This window comes from Clinocottus analis, unplaced genomic scaffold, assembly GCF_023055335.1.
Source record: "Clinocottus analis isolate CAN_PGR_092001 unplaced genomic scaffold, fCliAna1.0.p SCAF_5, whole genome shotgun sequence".
Taxonomy (NCBI): Eukaryota; Metazoa; Chordata; class Actinopteri; order Perciformes; family Cottidae; genus Clinocottus; species Clinocottus analis.
In genome coordinates, this window is record NW_027176207.1 from 13,265,723 (window position 1) to 13,288,479 (window position 22,757).

The 22,757-nt window shown below is 44.0% G+C and overlaps 1 protein-coding gene across 2 annotated transcripts; it reads left to right on the forward strand.

Annotated features, from left to right (window-relative positions):
• The first annotated feature begins 904 nt into the window (after positions 1-904).
• zgc:100829 (uncharacterized protein LOC445149 homolog) lies at positions 905-17,221 on the forward strand. Of its 2 annotated transcripts, XM_068599689.1 has the most exons (9): positions 905-979; positions 1,728-2,249; positions 5,348-5,492; positions 5,699-5,801; positions 6,930-6,968; positions 7,065-7,106; positions 8,461-8,743; positions 16,091-16,310; positions 16,955-17,221. In XM_068599689.1, the coding sequence occupies exons 2-9, from the start codon at positions 2,063-2,065 to the stop codon at positions 17,046-17,048; spliced, it is 1,113 nt and encodes a 370-aa protein (XP_068455790.1). In that variant the 5' UTR covers positions 905-979; positions 1,728-2,062; the 3' UTR covers positions 17,049-17,221. The 2 variants fall into 2 exon arrangements, with proteins under 2 accessions (XP_068455790.1, XP_068455791.1); XM_068599690.1 differs by having other exon boundaries at positions 16,091-17,221.
• The last annotated feature ends 5,536 nt before the right edge of the window (positions 17,222-22,757 follow it).

The window sequence follows — 22,757 nt, forward strand, 5'->3', positions numbered from 1 at the left end:
CGTAATGCTTAGCAGGATTCTCACCACCAGAGGGTGCTCTTTACCTATAAATGAGAGGCTCAGCAACCGAAGGGAAGGAAGATGGCTTCACTGTGCCTCAAGGCACATGGGCAGTAACAGAGCTTTACCGAGCTTCGACCTGCATCTGTACACAATTTAACACTTCATTCAAGAAAGGCCACTAATTATATTGTTTGTTGTTTCAACATCTGCTTGATTGCTTACACTCCTTGGACAAAACACAACATGTACATCGCCTTAGCTCATGTTTTAATGTCACGGTACATAGCATTACATCAACACATCCTTTATGCAGATTTACTGAGTACAAAGTCGGGGGCGGAGGGGTTTCAGTATGTGTAATGTGAAGAAACAGGAAATCTCTCATATATTCATGAATGTACCTATGTAATGCTTGGATAAACCATCACAAGTATTTCTTAATTTGGTACATCTATCTATCTTGTATTTATTTAAATTTGTTATGTTGGCTATGTATAAACAACTGGAAATTAGAATTGTGGTACATGGACTATTGATGTTAGATGTATTTAGATGTAGCTGTGTGGTCACGAGAGCGGTTATAGAAAAAGGAGTTTACAAGTTTAGGCTATATAAGAAATTCCGCCCTTTTTTTCTTCTTCATTTTTTTTTTTTTTTTACAACTTCTTTAATGTGCGAGTTCAACTTCCTGAATTGTTCTCTTCCGCTTAAAAAAAAAAAAAGAATTAAGTGTGTGTTGATGTATCAGCCTGAGAAAGAGACACACACACAGAGAGAGAGAGAGAGAGAGAGAGAGAGAGAGAGAGAGAGAGAGAGAGAGAGAGAGAGAGAGAGAGGCAGAGAGGGAGGGAGATTATGGAATGCTGTGATGTCATCAGCCCAGTCATACACACAAAGACAAGGAGGACCCATAGCGCTCTGACTCTCTCAGCTTAGTTAGCATACTCTGCAGTGGAGCGGCTGTCTACATCCCACTGTGAGTACTTCAACCAATTCTACCCTTCTCTTACAATTCCTCCTGTGTTGTGTATCACTTACGAACGTTTCCCTTTCCCTGGGTTTCCTTCTCTGCACCCTACAATGTGTTTAGTAGACACATCTGTATTCCACCAGTGTGATACTTCTCAGTCTGAGACAAGCTTTCTCTCCCTCCAAGTGCTGCTTATGTGGTAGCCATTGTTTAACTACCCACTGTGATTGGAGGAGTCCATTGCAATCTCCTTATTAGAGAAACCGGCTCATGCTGTCCTGGCCTTAGACCCTGTTGTTTTCTTTCTCTTACAACCAGAAACTGACAATGTTAAAATGGAGCCGCTATCTCATGGGAGTTTGGGTGTGTGGGGGGGTGGGGGGTGGGGGGGGGCGAAGGAACAGGGGTTTGGGAAGGGATGTGTGGTGAGGAGGAGGAGGAGGAGGAGGGAGGGGGGCACTGATGACAGAAACAGTCCCATTCCTTTGGAATCTCCTCCCATTCTGAGCTACAGTGTGTCAGTTTAGAAACAGGGTTTGGGCTCTTCCGTATTCATGAAGGGAGGGACAACACAGACTACTTACTGAAGGAGACTTTCTAAAGAAATGGCTGGAAGGAAAAAAGTTTCTGAAAGCGACAAAGGAGGGATCGAGATGTCGATAGGACATAAGAAAACAATGTGGTATCCAAAGCCCACCATTGAATGTTCAGAATGTTTGTTTCAAGTGTTTCCTGTTTGTTTTTTTTCTTGTAGAAAGTCCCAAAGATGACCTCCAAAGACAAAGAATACTGACATCTCTTTAGGGTGGGGACGACACAGAGAGGAAAGATAATTTTCTGTGTGAGCTTGTACCTTATGTACCCGAGTGTGTGTGAGAATGAGCACGCACCGCGATTGATGAAGAAGAGTTTATGCGGGTAAATACGAGGGATTTCAGGATAAAGAAGCTGTGAAAGTTTCTTTCGAATGACATGAGACTATAAACCAACACTGTCAACCTCAAGAAGCTGCTGGCCAAGGGGCAGCACCTCCTTCCTCCATTGGCTTGGCCCGTTGGTACCAAGGTAACCCGCAACTCAGCCGCCAACATGCTCCAGCAGATTTTGAAGGACATGTTCATCGAACCCGATGTGCTGAATGCTCTTAATGAGGACCAGAAAAAGACTCTGTTCCTGAAAATGCGCCAGGAGCAGGTACGCCGCTGGAAAGAACGGGAGGAGAAACTAGATGGAGAAGCGGGGGACGCTGAGTGCAAGCGAATGAAGCCAAAAAAAGGTAACACCAACACATCACCTCGTGTGAATTTTATCTACTGTGGGCTGGTAGCCAAGACGGGCACAGCGTTTACCAGAAGACCATTTAGCAAGTTTAAAGTTTCCTGAAATATAAACTTGGGCTAACACAGACCAGCTGCTCCACATTAATGTGTCTGTAATGCAGCATGATACACAGACACAAAGCAAAGAGTGTTTATACTTAACTCACATGGAGTTCTTTTTATATCCAAAGTCCTAAACAATCACAGCGGGCCGATGATGTTGGTGAATTCATGTTGACATCACACTCACAGCTGACGCTAACATTTACACAAGCAAAGTAAAGTATATGTCATGGTAAAATAATATTCACTCTAAAATGAGAGTGTGAAGAGACGTGTCCGAAAAGTGTTTTAAGAAGTGTCATTGTGATGGAGATATTTACGCCACGGTGAGTGTAAAGTATGTGGCTGTGTGGGTATGTGTTCACACACATATTTTGCTCTCAGGCTCTCATCTAGATAAGTCTGTTCACTGTCACACCACACAACCCTAAATTAGAGAAGTCAGAGAAGGATAGTCATACGTGGAACGTGCGTTCGATGGAAATATGTAGATAGAAAAGCATGTCGGCGAGGGGGGAAATGCACTGGCGGTGTGAAAACTACCAGGAACTGTCTTCTTCTCTAAAGCGAGAGTCTGAGTCAACAGCGTACACGCCGCAATCAAACTAAACAGCCAGAAACTCTTTCCTGAAACTGGTTTGACGCATTGTTCAGAATCTTGCCTGTCTGCATTTTATCTTCAGTGGAAACAAGTACTATGAGGAACGCATGGTGTTCTGACTCTGACATAATAAACAGATCTATTTTTAATTTTCACAGAAGGATTCCTACTGTAGTGTAGATGACAAAGCAAACTACAGAGGGTTTGGAAGTACACAACAGTTGCCGAAAACCCACTTGAATGTTACTTACAGCCAATTAGCGGCACGTTGCAGTGGGTTCATTTGCTCTGATTGACATAGTAATGTGATCTCTGTTGTCTTGGCTCATAACGAAGCACTTATCAACCGCGGTGCAGAGTGAGAGAACAGTGCTCTTTTCATTTCCTAATGACCAATGCAGCTGTCCTGAGGAGGCTGGATGGAGATGCGTGCTGAGATCACATGGCCACACAACTCCTCTCCACACAGGCTGCAGCGCAGAGGAAGTGGTGGATAGTGTGTGATTCTGTGTAAAAATAGGAAGTGAGTCCAGACTCGATCCCTTCAACAATTAGCAGGGAGTGAAACAGGAAGCATGCAGGAAATGTATGTGTTTTGAGAAACAAAGAGAGAGTTAGATTTGTATCTGGACGGCCTTGTGGGAGAGCTTACATGCCAAGTTTGCCCGTAGGCCTCGCTCGAAGCCGGCGTCTCTGCCGGCTGCTGTTAACAGTTTCAGACTTTTGCTGTGGTTAGGCTGCCTTTGTGGTAAATTGTGTTTATGTACTCTGACGCATGACTTTGTGCTGCTGTGTTTGTGTGCATGGTATGTGATGCTGTGTGCAAACTGGTGACATTCACATGAGGCAGACGCTCAGCTTCTGCGACTTAACCTTTCAGATGAGGTACTTCGTCTTCGCTCTGAAGTTTTACAAAACGTTTGAACTGGTGTCTGCCTCTTACAGTGGGGCCCCGGACGTATGGCGTCACGGTCACGTTGTGTCTCTTTACTCAGCTGACAGGATGCCTCTCACCTGGCAAGGGTGTTGTTGTGGTTGTAGCTGTCAGATTGGGCTAATAACTTACCCTGCCTGTGTGCTTGTCATCTTGGTATGCCCTGCTACAATACAATCCACAGGGCAGGCTGGCAAAACCAGTTCACCATGAAAGTATGTTAAACGGTTTACAACCCAACAAGCTCTCACCCTATGAGCCCACGTCAGCTGGTTCCTCCATGAAGTAACTTCTGTATGCTTCCAGTCAATAGTCATGACTATCTCAGACTTTGTTGAGATTAGGGAATAAAAACAACAAGTATATTTATACCAAAACGAGACAGCCTTTTCCTGTTAGCGCTGCTTTCTGAAGGGCCAGTCTCGATTGTGATTTGTAGCTTGGGTCCCAGCAGCTGTTGCTCCTGTTATGGTCTAGCGGCCCTCAACTTCTCAGAAGAAACTAAAATGTGCAGAACTACAGCTGATTATCTGAAAGAGCTAGAATATGTTTCTAGACAGGATTGCAACATAATTTATGAAGGTCAAAGAAAGAAGGCAATGGAAGCAGTAAAGTATTATTTTGATCAAACGGAGCTGTGTTGGACGATGACTGGAAAGAACAGAGTGTTTTGAAGTAGTTGTTTCAGCCAAAGTTATCGTCACACCAGTTCCCTCGTCAAAAAGCTAAAGGGAATTTGCAATATTGTGAAAAATAAGCTTGATGGCAAACACATTTTGATAATACTTACACGCTTTATAGTCTTCCCAAATTACTTTTGTAATTTTTTAAATGTTGATGCAATTGGCAGAAGTAAAAAGACAATGTAAGGCAATAAACTAACTGCACTAGTTGACACTTAAAAGCTGCAAAACTCACAAGAGGGGTCTTTACTGACGTTATCGTGAAACAAAACAATATCATTTCTTCAGCTTGTGTTAACCGAAGATCTCATATCAATCATCTCCCCTAAAACAAATGAAAGAATATAGATAAAAACTGTAGACATCGAGATGAGGAACCCAGAAGTGCAGACTCCCCTATCCTGTTTTCAGTGTGCCAGCCCTTCCTGTAAAATATCATACAATGTCTTATTGTTTGGTTTCTTGAACCCCTCTTTGAAATGAGAATCTTTGCACTATTTAGATGTGTTTACATGTTTATGCTCAGTGTGTCAATAGTCAAACTAACTCTATTCCCTGTGTGTGTGTGTGTGTGTGTGTGTGTGTGTGTGTGTGTGTGTGTGTGTGTGTGTGTGTGTGTGTGTGTGTGTGTGTGTGTGTGTGTGTGTGTGTGTGTGTGTGTGTGTGTGTGTGTGCGTGCGTGCGTGCGTGCGTGCGTGTGTGTGTGTGTGTGTGTGTGTGTGTGTGTGTGTGTGTGTGTGTGTGTGTGTGTGTGTGTGTGTGTGTTTCCTCCAGCCAACAGTAAGAATGTGAGCTGGCTGCTCGATCGAAATGGAGATATAACGGTCATCCTGATCGGGGAGTTGGATGAGCTCAGCTCCAAATTCATCTGCTCAGGAATTGGAGAAAAGAAGTCGCCGAGTCTTCAGAACACTGCATAGTAATAAACTTTTGTAATATAAAACAGACAGTGTTGTATTTCTGCCTACAGGCAGTGAACAATATGTAACATGGAAAAATCTCTTAGAGTTTCAATGTTGTTTACTGAAACATTGACGTGTTTTCATGTTTCCTTGATCAGAATGTAACATATAAAATACAGTAGAGCTTTGAAGAAATATGACGTGGTCTGATTGTGTTTTGCAGCCATCAAACCATCTTGAAGAGCAGAAAAACCACAGAACCTGTCAGAACTGAATGCGAGACCCTCGCTCGTAACACACAACCTGGAATTTCATTGAATTTAAAGGTGTGTAGCTATTTGTCTGTGGCCCTGTAACCAAATCCTTTTGTCTGTCATGATTCTCAAGTTGGGGAACAGAGAGGATTTCATACGAATGCTTCTCTTTAATTATTTATTTTTCTGTGAAATGACCTGGCCTCTTTAACATTACATTTAATACCTGATGCTTTCATCCAAAGTGACTTACAATAAGTGCATTCAACCGTGAGTACAAACTCAGAAGAACAAGAATCAAGAAAGTACAATTTCTTCAAGAAAGCAAAACTACAAAGTGCTATAAGTAAGAGCCATTTACTGTGGTGCTACTAAAGGGGTGCTACTAAAGTGCTACTTTCTTTATTCAAGATATAGTCTTCTTATTTGTTGAAACAAAACAACCCAATATAGAAAAATCATTATTTAGTTAGCTGAGTTGGTTGAACCATTTAGCCCAGATTTGTCTGATACTAACTCCAATGTAAACCCACAACCACCCATTATTAGACGCTCAGAGCAACTGACTGGTATAAAGAGTGAGATATGGGCTGTTCACAGGTTGCATCTAACGTGTGAAAAATGCCAGCCGTGAAATGTTCATCTTTTCATCCTAGATGTTTGTTGTTTGCTGTCCTGTACATGAAATTCAGAGTAACATTGGCATTTCCTTGACTTCATGTCAGTCAAGTTAACACAAACCACTCTTTTGCTCGACCTTTGACAGTGGTTTGTTGTGAACTTCCTGTTCACAACAAAACCACAAAGACGGAGGTTTATTTTTTTTAAAAAAGACCCAATGCACATAACAAGATGGTATTGGGCTTTTTGCCACGCTATCTTAAAAAGAGATTTGCTGGGTCGTCATGGCAACCTTGCACAAACTGAGCCCGACCGAGCCGGGGTCTCATCTGGCCCGACCACGACGGTTCTTTGAGCTTTGAGCTAAAGCTGTACGCTCGCACGCGCAGTGGAAATATGAGCATCCCAGCCGGTCACTGATCTTCCTGCACTCGCATCATCACACTCTCTGCACTGATTCTAAACAGTTTACTGATCATTTGCAATATTTATTTGTATATGATCAACTTAACTCCCCTGACTTAAAGTTCAGGAGGATGACAAGTCCCTCCTCTAACATGTCACTGTCTCTCCCTGCAGGGGAGGTGTGAGGAGAAGAGCACCTCACTCCCTCTGCTGGTGAGTTGGAGCAACTGCGTGCTATAATTGAGCTCTATGTTCTGGGGTTGCATCATGGCCTGTAACACTTGTGTAATGTCTTCGTTAAACCCACAGGTGTCAGTGAGTGAGCATTCATCACCTACCGCAACAGAAAAGGTATTTATGAACCAAAGTAATTGTAGTTGTTTCTTTTCTTTATAGGTGCTGCAATCCAGTTTGTACAAATATTGCTCTCAGTGCGCATTCTCGACGGTTTCTAAGCAAAGACCAGCTTACTAGTGTTCTGCACTGTGCAACACATTTGAAAAACAGGTGTGATTAACAGCATATAACAATCCACTCTTCAGCTTGTTCAAATGTGGCTTTAGTGTGCCTACGTGTCTTTTCATGGCAGTTCCACCCTCTGTGAGTAACAGGAAATGGTGGTTGGGCCAGCTGTCCCCTCACTCCAGCCTCTCTGCGGATCGTCTTTCCCCCCTCTCTCTCTGTGTTCCTGCTCGTTTGAGCTGCCGCACCCCTCACAGTTCTCTCCGGGGGAACAGCTGAACTGAACTGTCCTCCCACCGGCTCCATCATCGCCTTGAGTTGTCTAGGGAGTACGCTCTCCATCTCCCCTGGCTTTCTTTCTCTTTCTCTGTTCACGTGCACGCAAGTTCGTGCGCATGTGTGTGTGTGCGTGTGCAGGTGACACGCGCTGAAAGAACAGCTGAATTACAGAGGCAAGGCAAGATTTCTGGACTGCCCTAGAACAGATGGTTGATGAACTTGATCGGGGAATTAAAACGCCAGAGATAGCGAATGCGTCAGTCGCAGATGGATGGGATTGTGGGATAGTCTCTTGAGGTTTGGACGCGTGAGCTCTGTGCCGCTCTCTGTTTTTCCCTCCTCTTTGCCACATAAGGAGATGTCTCGCCCTCACTTCTTATATCTATACCAGACTCTCTATTTTAAAGGCCCCAACACATCGCTGGGCAACCCATGCCGATGTGGCAATGAACATCCACACCTTAGGTGGTTTGGCCAGTCTGACAGCCTGAGCCTCCCCTTACAAGATTCATTATTCTGTTGAATGTCTTGTACGTAGGTAGAGTCATTTGTTTCTGGGAACAGGAAGGGGCTGGTTTGGTGCTGCAGATATATTAGTGGCTGTTGCTAGCCCTGCTGCAGATTTTCTCCAGTTGATTTAGAGAGGGAAGGAGTCAGCCGGAGAGAGGAGGAGAGAGTGAGATTGTTGATTAAGAAGGCGTAAGATCAGGAAGGAAGATTACCGAGGCTGCTTGATTTCCAAGTCACCTTATAATTTTCACTCCACACGTCCTCAGACTCTTAATCAGTGGTCATAGTTCTGTGTATTTCATTATGGCGCGTTAAAGTCATTGGAGAACTGTAATTTGGTGAATCATTTATCCAATGATTTAATCAAACATGACAGTAATTTCACTGTATGTGAATTAGCTGTCAACACTGATCGCACTCCTCAGTCCCCCCTTTGTCACTCTTCCCTCTGCAGCCCGAGTTGAAGTCAGCCAGTGTGACCGAAGAGAATTCAGTTCCCCAGCCCTCCATCTGCGCCCGGCTTCTCTCGAGAGCCAGCCCTGTCAGTGCGAGACCAGATTCTGCAAATGCAGCACCAGTCTCTGTCAACACGAGGCTCTGCCTCGAAAATCTGAGGCCGGCCACCGCCACACCATTCCCTTCCCTCAGCAGCACTGTCAAAATGGACCCTGGAACAACCAAAGGTGGCCTGCACTCACAGGATCCTCAGAAGCCCCAGCAATCACTGAGTGGGAAAGGTGAGTGTGCATAGCATCACAGGTAAAGGTGTGTAAGGGCTCTGATGCCAAAAGAAAATCTTCCTCTAAGTCCATAAATGATCTTATATATTTCCTGGCCCCTCAGCAACATTAATGATGACTGGTGTCATCATGGATTAACAGCCAATACAGATATCCATAAATCCTACATAAATATAACTTCCATTGTGTTTGTTTGTGTGTTAGTGTTACATATGTAGTAGAGCAGTGACAAACAGCTGTGGGTTGAGAATTGAATCCGCAATATTGCAACGATCTTACATGACAGTCATCACAAGTTCCTGCTTCTTCTCGGTGAGCAATAATGGCTGCAGAGAGCTGAGCAGAACCGGTCTGAACAAACTTCATACTCGATGGGTTTCTCAGTGCTGCAGCGCTGATGAAGGATTTATTTCTGCAAATCTAAGGTGCTCGCCAAATAGTGCCTCAGCCGGCTGGAATCTTTATGGTCTGGCAGAGTTAGAGGAGACCAGCCAAGAGGGTGAAAAAGCTTCTGTGACTGGGATTTGTGTTGTGGTGGTACAGCGTCGCCCCCTCGCCCCCCACACACCTACTTGTTTGGTAGCTTAGCTCTATTGTCACTGACTAGCAAGCTTGGGTGATGTGCATGGCCATACAGATCAAGGCTGATGCAAGAAAATAGACTGATGCTAAAATGGACCATTGGTCCATGAATGAAGAATATTTGAAACTCCCCCCAAACTTCACCAACGGCCATGTTATTTTAGTAAAAGGTATTTAACTTAAAATCTTACATTTCATCTCTGCTATTCAGTTATTTAGCATAATTATTAACCCTGCGTTTGGTTGATATTCAATAGACAATAAGCAGATCATTTTACGTTAATTGAATATCTTCGAAACACTTCCCCCCAATTTAGTTGAATGGAAAATAAGGTCATATGTTTTGTTATGAGCAATTTAGCATTTAATCATGTCATCTAAATTGGAAGTTTTGTTGGCCTTACACAATGTCGTCTGTGCTATTTGCCAGCCTTTGTTGTCATTAAAGCATTATGAACAGATAACTTTGTAAAGGGGAGAGCGGTGGCAAAGCTAACCTATTAAATGCACCCATCACGAGCATTACATTTTAACATTATTACCCCTTTTCACAAAGCAGTGGGATGTTGTATCTCTATTTGTGTCTGTTATGTGGACTGTGTTACTTCAATATCTCTGCCTTTGTGAGTCCGATGCTCATAGATAGAAGGGGTCTTCCCAAAATATATCTTGGGCCTTCACATTAATTGTATTGTCATTAGTCTGATTACCTCTAGTTTGAATTATCAACGTGATTCCCAGACTTCCTTTTTAAACACAGCACCCAATTTATGAGTTGACCAAACACTCATTCTCCATACATCCAGTGACCCAGTTATTTAGAAAAATGGGTAGTGTCCAGAGACATTAGCACCATCCAGTGGAAAACTGTGAAACTGTACAAAAAAAAGTGCAGTCGGGTAGAAATCCTGATCTCTATAAAAAGATCCCCCTGCTGGAAAAACCGTCCTCCTGCAGCACATTCACAGTCAACACACTGCAACTTTTGCTGGACGCTGACATGCTCTGAAAAGATGGAGTCACGTTTTTTTTTTTTTTTTTTCAGAAAAGCTTAAATGCAACATAAGATCATTTCAATATTTGAATATTTTGTGGGAGAGTTGAATGGTATGACTGAGATTAGGAGTCCAACCTGTCATCATCATCATCATCTCTTAAGTCGCTCAAAAACAGTAAAAAAAAAAAAAAAAAGCTAACACAAAAGCAAACATACAGCATCACTGCTTCAGCTGCTAAAGCTGTTTAATATTATCAGAATCTTTTTTATTTATTTATTTAGATCCTCTCATAAAGAAACAGCCTGCATGTGTGCTGGCTTCTTGATAGCTGAATTCATTTTGAACATTCCTGGCAATTTATTGTAGATTTTGGAGGCCATGACAATCTTTCCAAAAGCAAGACACAAGCAAGCTAACATTCTCTTAATAGTGTCACCACGAGGGAAAATACTGGAAGTATTTAAAAAAATCATGTTTACAGATGGCTAAACATAGAACATTTTTATCGAATAGTGAATTCATGCTCTTAAAATACATCAAGTAAGACATCTGTTTGTGGAGGCATGTACGGTGAGTGAATCAATTGGATCAGTTTCACAGATCACAAATGACTAAAACCTGGATAGAAAGAAAATAAGAAAACATACAACTCAAATCAATCATGGTAGCACAGGCATGTTTAGGTTTGTGTGTGTGTGTGTGTGTGTGTGTGTGTGTGTGTGTGTGCCCACATTGGTAGCTGGATATGGGGCCAGTGGGCAATGCCAGGGCAGCAAATAACACACAAATGAAGGAAAAGGGTAAAGAAAGAGAAAGGCACAGCTGGTGTGGTGGGAGTCGAGGTGGGCTGAACACAGTGCTAAATAAATGTGTCTTGACTGTGGACAAAAAAATACTGACAGAGTGTCTGTCCTTGACAATGGCAGGAAGCTTGTTCCAAAGAGGAGGAGGAGGCCGGTTCGGATAAGGCTCATGCCTCAGCTGTTTTCTTTAGAATGTGGGTGATGGCGAAGATTCCTGCATCCTGTAAGCAGAGACTGTGGCCCACACAACAGTTGTAGAAGAGGAACCTAATAGCATTTGTTTATATGTTTACAGTGCCCCTTGGAGCTCTCCTAAACTTCTTCTGAGTACAACACTTGAGTATTCAATAAGCTCGACAGCAGACCACTTGTTGTGTGCCGCTTCATGGAGGAACACTTTACTTCCGACCACAGCCGACATGAAACGGCTCACAACGTGTGTTGAATATCTTAAGTAACCTGGCCATGATTTCTGGACAGAGCCAGTAACAGAGTATTTTTGTTTTGGCACTTTGAGCACCCCAATCCCAGTACCATACAGTCCCATTATATTCAAGAGAGACATCTCCACAGACAGTATTTCCAAAACCAGGCAACTCGCACCAAATCATTCTCGATTGATCAACAGCACTCTGGTGAGAGGGAAAACGTGTATTTTTGTCAGAATTTCCTTGGTTTTGTTCTACAACATAAAATACTACAGCCGTCTTGTGAACTTTGAAGCTTTTACGTGTTGTGGCTAAATGAGAATACAAAACACCACCAGGCCGACATTGTGCCTTCACAGCCCCCCGTACTTGGTTTATAGCCTAATGTTGGCTTTTTACTACTGCCGATTGGATTCACGTTTCAAAAATCATCTATCTATATCTTGCTGGACAAGATGTGTATGTATCATAAACTTGTGTTTGTGACAGAGCTTAGTTAAAGCTATCTTCCAAAATCCAATGGCCAATCCGATTGGCTTTTTTGTCACGGCCACCGGTGGAATACTAACTTCCAGGATTGGTCAAAATAAATATTAGCCGAACAAAGTTGTCACTCGTAGGACGATAGCAATGTGCTTTGTTACCCGGCGATAAGAATTCGTAAAAGCATTATGTTTTATTCACTCGTTTAGTGGCTGGTTACTTAGCATGCTAGCTAGCTAATTTTACTGGGGATTTTGCCTCAAACAGAAATCTTCAAACGTTAAGGCAACAAACTTACTTGTTTGGGTTTCAGAAAAGATCTTGCTGTGGGTTAAAATAATCTCTTTCTGGCAGAAAGCCCTGAAGGCAAACCTGTCTCGTGAGCAAAATGAGCAAAATCCCAGCACAGTAAGTAGTACTAGCCAATCACAGCACAGCAGGACAGGACTATGTGGAACATTCCTGGAAAAAAAATACATTTCACATACTTTGCAACAGGAAATACACTTTTACAACTTTGAAATGGTCCACGAGACTGAAGGCCATGACGAACAACTCCCTCTGTTTTAATTAAGCCATAATAAGCATCATCAAATCAGAAGGTAAGTTTTACATATTGGCGACATGTTGATTTCAGGAAAGAGTTGGAGGGTTTTTGGAAGGTTAAGGAATCGAATAGGGTACTGTTGCTTGAAACACAGGAATCTTAACTTTAGAAATGATTGTTTAGTTTTGTTTAATGACGAGCTGTAAGATGTTTTGATGATAGTCAGCTAAAACATAAATAAAAAGAAAGAATAGTGGAATGTAAAAAAATCAATGTAAACAAATAATTAAATATAATGCGATTTCAAGTAGAAATTGTGTCTATTTACTCCGTGCTTATCATTTGCTAACTACTAATCCTCTTTTCTCAAATCTTTCTTTATTACCTGAAACATCTTATGTGCTTTCAATGTCATAAGATGACCTAATTTACTGCAAACCACTTTGATCAGTGTCCTCTCTCAGCAGGAAATATAACAAGGACAAATACAGACTAGGTGAAATGTGTTTAAACTCTACTGTTCCTAAAAAGCCTGGGGATTTTCCCTTTAAAATCTGTAAATATGGAAAGTGATGAGGCAAACTGTCAAGTTGGTGCTATGCTAATGTGATGTGTCATCTGCATAAAACGAGAGTGAAGGCACATTATCAGATAAAACGTGTGTAGTGCTGCGTAAGAGTCATACAATTTTAGCATATGCGTGTACGCATGAAAAAGTATCAATCTCCAGCAGCTGGCGGTATGCGTTCATAAGCGTGTGTTCGTGTTTATAAACCCTTCTCTGTCCGTCGGCCGGCTTTCCTCTCCTCTCTCTTCACCTTCAGAGGGAAGGACACACATTCCAGCGCAGCTTCCCGACTCTAGCCCAGGGCGACGCTCAGCCAGAGCTGATAAGTGACAGGGGCCCCAGCCCCCACACAGGAGGGCCCCCCCCCCCTCTTGCTTCCACACACACACACACACACACACACACACACACACACACACACACACACACACACACACACACCTCCTTTCCTCCCTGCCCTTCAGTACACAGACATGCTGCTCGGGAATTCTGCCCTCTGCCCCACTTCTGCCCCCCCACGCCTCCTCACCCTAACCCCCCCCCCCCTCCCCTCCTCCTTCTCCCAGAGACGTGGAGGTCTTTAAAAAGAAAGATTGGTCTTTAATTTTCGTGCTCGCCTGGTCAGTGACAGTGCTTCCCGCCCCCTCCTCTTTGTCCTCCCTGTACATTTTACGAGTTGGACTGAGATGTGAGGAGTGGCGTTCGAAAGCTCAAATGGGAGATTAATCAATCTAGGCGAGTGATTTAATGCGGATATTCTCTTTCCTTTTTAATAGGTGTTTTCGCAGGTAGCTTTAATGATGGTTTCTGCTGACAGGGCGAAGAGTGCAGCTGCCGGGCAGAGTTTCAGGCAAGAAGGCGTGGGGATTGAGCATTTTTGTAGGTTTTTTTTTAGGTGTGCGAAGACAGGTTAGTCGGGTTACCTGTGGGAAGGTTGGGTTTTACTTCAAGAAATACTCTCAAAATACAAATTACAAATATATGTATGTATGTGTATACATACATACATACATATGTATGTATACACACACACACACACACACACACACACATATATATATTTGTATTATTTCTTTTCAAGTCTCAAGTCCAAGCTCACAACACCAATTCTCCATCCTCTTTCTCTCTCTCCGTCTCTCTATTAAGCATTCCACTCAGACCTGCACCGAGGCTCTGAGCTCAAAAAACTCTCTGACCACGGGTGTGTATGTGCCTGCGTCTGTGTCTATGCGTCTCTGTGTGTGCGACAGCGTGTGTGCTCGGTGCGTGCCTGAATGTGTGTCAGCCTCAATTGCTGGAGCCTATCCAAGGTTTCCGTGGTGACCACACAACACAACGAGACAATCAGAGGCGAGCCCACGCAGCGCGGCGAGAGGACATTAACACAGGAACTGCGGGTCAGGGGGCAGAGGAAGGCAGGGCAAGACGGGGGGAGAGGAGGATGAAAAGGAAGGTGGAGGGAGGCGTTAGAGCCACAGAGAGAGAAAGAGGAAGAGAGAAAGAGAGCGAGGGGAGACGGTAAACAACAATAAAAAATAACACAAGCTTTAAAGGAAACTTTAGGTCTCCCACTCTCATGCCTGCAAGACATCAAGAACTTTAAAGGCTTCCTGGCCCCGGGAGTGCCTGTGTGGTTTTGGCTGTACCCCACCTCTATGTGTGTGTGTGTGTGTACGTGTATGTGTGTTCATCTGTGTCTGTGTGTGTATGTTTGTGTGTGTGTGTGTGTGCTATGCGATGGTGTTAGTCAGAGACGGCTGCATGCGTGACTGAATCCATGAGCAGGAGGGCTGTGCGAAGGTGTATGTTTGTGTGTGACCATGCACGGACCTGAATGTAACACGAGAACATGCGTGTGTCTTTTCAATTCAACCGAAACTGCGTGTATGCGTGTATGCCTGTGTGTGTGTGTGTGTGTGTGTGTGTGTGTGTGTGTGTGTGTGTGTGTGTGTGAGCTTGTGTGAGTCGGAGCCGTGCACGCGGGCGCTCTCACATATCTCTGTCCCCCGGGGATGACGCTAAAAATATGTGGCTCCTCAAGCCTTCTGGTGTCTGAGCAGCGTCTGTCTGCTCTCCATTGCCGTCCCTGTGGCCCCCCCCCCTCCCTCCCTCCCTCCCCTCGGTTACTCCTGTTCCCTCCGTTCCTCCCGCAATTACACCCTCTTCAAAACACAGTACCTCAGCAAGCACACACACACCAACTACACCCAGCTGTGTCCCTACACTTCCAGTGAGGATGACCTCTGCTCAGCCAGAGTGGGATAAAGGGAGGCGAATGAAAATGAGAATAAAGCCGGTAGAAAAGAGTGAGGAAAAATGTAGACGCTGTGTTTTGGAGAGAACGTTATCAGGTATTGTGGATAGACTGGATTCCTGCTTTTGCAACACTAGTATATTTGTATTAACTGTGTAACTATCATTGTTTAAGGTTGATGGTTTTAAACTAAATTCCACCTGGATTTGATGTGCTCATGCTCAAAAGGTGTTGTGTTGGTGCTGCGAGACACTGACCGTTGTCGTTTACCGTACAGAACGACTACTTGAGGCGCAGCCCCGAAAATCATCCCATAATACACAATGAAGAGAAAAACAGAGAGAATGCTAATGAAGCAATAATCATGTATCAAAATCCTTCTAAGGAAGTTAGGAAAAAGTTTATTTCAGGATCTGACGGTATAGCAGATGCAGAGTGTAGCACTTAAAACAAAGCAACTGAAAATGCAATTGCAATACAGTTTAAGAAAGATGTACTTAAATATACGTTGGCCTTATCGATTCTGTATATGGTGTTTGAATCCAATTATCAGCCAGTTTTGAAATATACATACTCCAATTTGTTTATCCTTTTTGAAATACAAAACCAAAACTTCAACGAATAACCCATTTCTTTACGGCCGTCCCCCATCTTAACAAAATCGTCTCTCTCGTTTTCCAGCTATTGGTGCATCAGAAGCGTCTCGGAGGGCTGGCTCGGAGAAGGCCGGGTCATCAGGGAGCGCCCCAACCTGCGCAGGGCGTGGCCGGGTGGCTCAGCTGATGAAAACCTTCAGCGCTGAAGGCGCGGCAACCCCCACACAGACCGCCTCTCGCAGCGTCAAGCCTGCTCTACCCAACAAGCCTGGCCACTTGCGTCTAAAGACCACACCTACCGTCAGGTAATCCTGAAACTCTGCTTCACGCATCCCAGTGAATCAAATAACGCCACACTGAACAATGTTGGACACCGAAGGTGAAGCCTCAGCCAGTGGGTTAATGGGATAAACAACACTAAAGTGAAAGAGAAGAAAATGGTAATGTTAACAATGTTGCTATCACTCCCAAAGCACAGCAATGGAAATGCTTGAATGTAATGGTTTTGTTGTATTTTTGGAAGCTCCAGTACTGTAAACACTCTTCATGGGAAAGACATTCCAAAACAATTGATTGCGATGTTTATGTATTTTTTTTTTTTTCCCAGGGGAATTGATTGTTCACATGTATTCACTTGATGTTGATGCTTTCCACTTTGTGTCACATGCGGGAAGAACACACATTTTCGTGTCCAATTCACAAACCGTAGACACACAATATTGTTTACTTGCCAATGACATAATTTCCATCACTTATAAGACAGTTTGCATGAGCTCATATGCAGACACACGTGTGCGGTTCAGGACAAAAGGCTGGGCATGGGCAGGCATAATGGGGTAGAATAAGGCGCAGTAGGGTCCTCCTTCATCTTGCTGTCTCCTCCTTGGGAATACTTTAGGGTTGTTTATTTGTCACAATGCAATGTATGTCTCCCTCTGCCACCTGGCAGGAGCCTCAGTGCGACCTGTTGTGGACCAGTGAAAGTGCCAAATGCATCGTCTGTCACTCCCAGCGGATCAAGTCAGACAGTAGCTGCCAAATAATCCAGCTCCGTGTTACTCTTCTGCAATATTTCCAGTAATATTTTAGAGACGCTTGGTTGTACTTTCTCCGTTTTTTTTTCTTCTTCACATTTTCTATGGGGAGAAAGATGTTTTGTAATGGGATATTTAACATTACTGCAATGTTCACTTGTAAAATGAAAGACATTTTTATCTTTGCTGTCAAGCTTGTATGATGAAATCAAAGAAATAATAAAATTGTGTAACTTGTACACCTTGTATCTTTAAAGTACTCTCTTATTGTGTATTTTACTTTTATTTATCCCCCTCTCACTCTGCTTTTGTAGCGAACTAAATTTCCAGACTGAAATGAACATGTTTCCTTTCAATGAAATATGTTTATTTTATTAAGAATAGAAACTTTGATTCGCAGAATGCAATGCACAACACTAACATGCTCTAAAGGTTGCAGCTAGTTCACTGAAAATTTATGCAATTTTTTAAATGCCTCAGCAAATAGATCTGCACGCATCACCAGAGCCAGTGTAAAATTTGAATTTCAGCAGGGCCACACATCCACCCCCACGCTTGTTATTACTGTGCGCAGACATTTTTTGCTTAATTTCCAGCGATGCTCCCCAAGCTTTGCATGAAAATTCAAATGTTTGCCAATGCTAAAATTATAAGGCATATTTTCACATTTGCGTCTGTAACTTCCTTTGTAGACCGCAGTTACCGCAGCTAATGGTTGGCAGTCAGCTAATCTGTACAAATCAGCTCACTGGGGTGAATAAAAGCAACTCTCTAACATTGTATACGTCATTACAGTAATGATGAAGTCGAAATGCTCTCTGCTGCGGTACAGTGGCAGAATAATTTCCATTGAAGAATATGGTTGCAGGTGAGCAAGAGTGCTACCTGTGTATTACAGGAGCTATATGCTGTCAGATAAAAGACAGATTTAGAAAGTATAGACACTATATCGTATACTATCAATGACTAAAGATGGCATTGAAGAGAAAGAAGTAGTCCTATTAAATGTCAGAATTGTTTGCACACTGAAGTTAGAAAAATGCCCCTGCACAAACCACTTCCAATACGGCCATGATAAACTAGTCCATATAATAGTACAGTATATTTGACCCCAAATTGTAGGACGTTGGGAAAATATGCAGCACAGTTCAATAGCTTTGTGTGTTTCAACTTTTTAACTTGTAGTGAAACTAAATACAACTTGTTTACAGTGATTGTTACAGGGGGTGAAAGTGTGTCTTGGTCACCTCTCCCGTACACATTTACCAGCTGGGGAAACATATATCAAAGTCAGGCTGGTGTTTTTTGTGGCACATATGTAAAATCATTGCTTTGTTTGATAAAATACAAAAAGACAATGATTATATATCAAAAAAAGTGTGTTAAAGGCTCGTTTGATGTGGTTCAAAATGTTGAGAAAAACAAAAAGCTAATTACACATGGATCTTGTTGTGTGTGTTTGTGTCACGTGTACGTGCGTGTGTGAGTGTATGTGTGTGTCTGTGTGTGAGTGTATGTGTGTGTACGTGTATGTCCACACAGAGGTACAGGCAGTATTGCTTGCATGCAAATACTAGCAAATGCACAAATGTACTATTCACAGTCAAATTAACAGTACACTGCTCATATCTAAGACCTGCAACATAACAAAACATGAATACTATAATACTCTATACTGTACACACACACACACACACACACACTGTAAGTGCTTGTGCAAAACATTGCAAAAACTGTGCGATGCCACCGAGATAACTGTTTCCCGAAGAGCCCGACAATGGCCGTGGCTGTTCTCTGATGCGCACAGACATCGTCGAGCAGTTTCCAGGAGATATCTGTGGCAAGTCCCTCGGTATGCCCCCCCCTCCCCATTCCTACCCCCACCACCCCACACCCCACACTCTTCATCCACCGAGCCCGGCCACTGCTGTCGTCAGGGCCCTCCAACGGGAGATAAAAAAGAGCCTGTTGTTGTCTCCTCGCAGGAGAGACGGACGCCTGTTTCTCTCTTTTTTTTTTTTCTGCCTCGCTCGCTTCACACCCACAGAAGGGTAAGTGAAGGGGGAAGAGAGAGGGGGGGAAAAAAAAGAGAAAAAAATAGAAAGGAAGCTATATACTGCGTGCTGTGGCGTTCCACCACTCCACCAATAACCCCCTCCGTCTCCTCCCCCACCGCTAGCCCCATCCACAGCACCCCCAGTAGAGAGAGAAAGAGCGAGAGAGGAGAGGAGAGGGGAGCCGAGGCCATGTGATACGGAGAGAGCATGCGGGCACAGCTTCACCCCCAGGCAGAATGAACGGGGGCCTGCTGTGTCTCTCCTGCATGATTAATCTGGCTGAGGGGCAGGAGGACTGCCACAGCCCTGCCTGCATTAACTCCCTACTCTCCAGGTCTGCATGAACACACACACACACGCGCACACACACACACGCACACAGCGCAGCACTAGACACATGGTCAGACATAGGTTGATATGCACACAGGGTTGTGTGTGTGTGTGTGCGTATCTAGAAAAGGATAGTGACTGGATTCTTATTGAGGTATCACATTCTGGCCCCATTAAGTTTAACCGTTTACTTGTCTTTTGCCAAGGGCGCCGTCTCACCGTCGTTGATGCACTGACACGACACTAATCCTCCTGCATGTCGCCAAACTGTAAAGAGCACCACGATAGTGAGGCCGTTCGATAGTGTTGATTTCTAGGTAGTTCTGGGTTTCTGTGACTCATCCTCTCATGTGACCTCTGTCTCCCAGGCAACATTGTGGATGTTTTCTGGTGCCGGTCTTGTCTTTTGTGTAATTCATACGAGGCAGATGGTCCAAGAAATGTAGCTTACTCTTCAAAATTCTCCCAGACAAAGAGTATCTGGCATGTGATGGTCAAATTTTCAAATCATGATGACAGCTTCTGAAGATTGCACAGCAGGCCTGTCATATTGTCTCACAGTATTACACTCAGCTAATGTAGACATGATACCAGAAAATAATGTATACTGTAAGCGTCCCTCCTACGACCAGCAAGGCTGATATCCTCCCAGGACTGCCATGGAAAGTTTCCGCCCAGCCGCCAAGCAGGAAGTGTTTGAGGACTTACAGTGGAAACCAAGCATCAAAAGGCTGGCTAAGGGGTTAACATCCTGCAGTCCGCTCCACATTAACTGGAAAGGAATGAAGTGTCAAGCATGTTTTCACCACAGCGAGACGGTCAAAACCCGACCCCTTCCTCCTCCTCCTCCCACCGAGCAGTCACCCCTCAAACCTTCTCCCCCACATCACCCACACGCCTCCCACTCGCAACAACCTCCCACAGCCATGACCAAATTATTTTCCAGCCTCCCGAGATGTGCCGAGCCAGACAAAAATCTGCAGCACAGTCCTGATTCAGTGCACAAGCACTCCTCCCTAGTCTCTCGGTGACTTTCTGCAACAATCACCGAAAGTCTTCCTTTTCGCGAACTTGGCCTCTGTCGAGATGGCTTTCTGCGTTTTTACTTCACAGAGTGTATTTCACAAACAAACAAGTTGCCCGTCTGCGCGTTTACTCTCTCAATTTGAACAGTGACTTGTTAAACTGCCACGTTTCGCAAGAAACACATCTAAATACAGCTGTGGTACTAATACAGGTGTTTCGGCTCGAAAGGGTTGAATGAAAATTATTGAATGAGCCGAGGAGAGGGAGGAAGCACGAGACAGAGAATGAGAACGGACACTCAATGATTGAGAGAATAAGTGAGAAGGGGAGTAGAATGAGAGCGAGGAGAGACGGAACGAGGGAGGGAGAGAGAAAATAAGCCCCACCAGTGAGCAGGCCACACAGCCCTGCCAAACTGCTCGGAAAAAAAAGCCCCCTCTGTTTTATTTATAGTGCGCTGTATCCATGGCAACCAGAGAGGTCAGGCAAGCTGGGCCTGCGTTTCACCCTGCTCTGGGGATTAGGATTTCACAGAGGTTCTCAGATGTGAGGAAGGTGGGCTCGAGCAGCTCGCTGCTCGCCAACGCAGCCCTCCTGCCTTTTGGTGGAGTCTGGGCCCTTGGAGGGAAGCGAGGGGGAGCAGCCGAGAGTCATGGGAATACTGTGGGAACGGTGGTTTGTGGCGATGGGGCTGGGAGGAAGGGGACTAGCACAGAGCGGGGGAACGAGCGTGCATGTTAGCAGATGCGTGCAGAGGCTGTTTTGATTAGGTACCTTCTGTCACACGAGGGCTCGTTGGAGTTTAGCCTCTTTTTTTTTTTGCTTTGTTTCTTAAAAGCAAATCAAAAATGTCACGCAAAGTCATGCAAAAACTTTCTCTTTTGGTAAGGTACATTACATTGTTGGATACAGTTGATTATTAGTTCTGGTAATAGGATGATAAATGAGTACAAGTAAATACAATTGAGAAAACGCTGACAAGAAACCCCATCTCAGCTTAAGTTATATTCCTTGCATTGGTCTCAATTCACTTTGCCAAGCAGTTTCGAGGTGTCCAGGCTAATTTACTTTCACTTTATTTGTCTTACATTTTGTGGGCTTGTTATTTTCATCCCGAGAAAGATTCGTTCCAAAACAGCTAAGCCAGTTGGAATGAAGTATTTGGATGCGAGAAGCAGCGAGACGTAGGGTAAGAGCGAGGGAGTTTGAGAAGAGATGAGGAAAAGCTGATTGCCCTCCAGGAAATGCATGGTGTGACTACAGCGGAGACCTCCAGATTCCTCCTGGGGCAGAGGACGTGCGTTGCTAGGAGATGGTTGTTGGGCTGGTGTTGCCATGCGTGGATGCTGTTCCCCACCATGCTCCGATGTGCAGAAGGACAAGGATTCAATACTCTTTCATGGAGCGTGTGTGAAAGGACCTTAAAGAGCCACGGAGAAATAAAAAAAAAACAAACCCCGCAGTCGTCGTCATCAGCCTCATCAGGGACTGCTCGTAATGACTCCCCCTGTCTCTAGGGGGCGCCCTCAACACCTGAGTCGTAGGACCAACAGAGCCAGCTTTCACTCCCTAGAACGGTGACCAATCCAACATGAGTGGTCGCCCGGAAAAGATGTCATGGGCACTTGATCATCGAAGCTGCCTGGAAGGTGGTCAGTTTTTCCTCCTCATAGGAGGCGAGGAGGTGTTTAGGTGCAAAGGAGGCAAGACATTCAAGGTGCTAGGAAATTGGCTAATGCCTATGGGATTGGTCGCTGCAGAGTGGGAGACTGAGGTATGACAGAAGAAAAGCCAACCAGGAGTAAGGTATAAAACGTAGTGGCCGCTAAATACCACACATATCTTTTCGGCAACAGAGAGAAAGCAAGAATCTCAACAGTTCAGAGATCAGGGAACAATGATCGCACTTATCCAGATAACAGAAAAATGTTCCCAGACATACCTGCGCGTGAAATGTACACACATCGAAAGAGATAACACAGAGTGACGGATAAGACAGCGCTTCATTCAATAAAATAGCCATTGAGGTGAGTGATGACCTTGTGAATCTGAACCTGTTTGAATTTCAACAATTTAGCTTGCGTTCTAAAGATGAACTTTAGTTACTTTTAAAGAATGTGCATAAACTCACTTATAACACCATTCAATTACTTTTATGGCCCGTTACTCAGATTAAAAAATGTTTTTCTTCCTATCTAAGAGTTTTTGCTTTACTTTTTCCTTTCCTTTTCAATGTATTAAAAAAAACATGAAAAGAATGGACATTTTACAGAACAATAGCTTGAATATAAGCTTTAGTAGAAAC

Coding starts and splice junctions, on each gene's coding strand:
- zgc:100829 (XM_068599689.1), top strand. CDS start 2,063: ATGCTCCAGCAGATTTTGAAGGACATGTTCATCGAACCCGATGTGCTG. Junction 7,107..8,460: donor CACCTACCGCAACAGAAAAG/GTATTTATGAAC, acceptor TTCCCTCTGCAG/CCCGAGTTGAAGTCAGCCAG. Junction 8,744..16,090: donor GCAATCACTGAGTGGGAAAG/GTGAGTGTGCAT, acceptor CTCGTTTTCCAG/CTATTGGTGCATCAGAAGCG.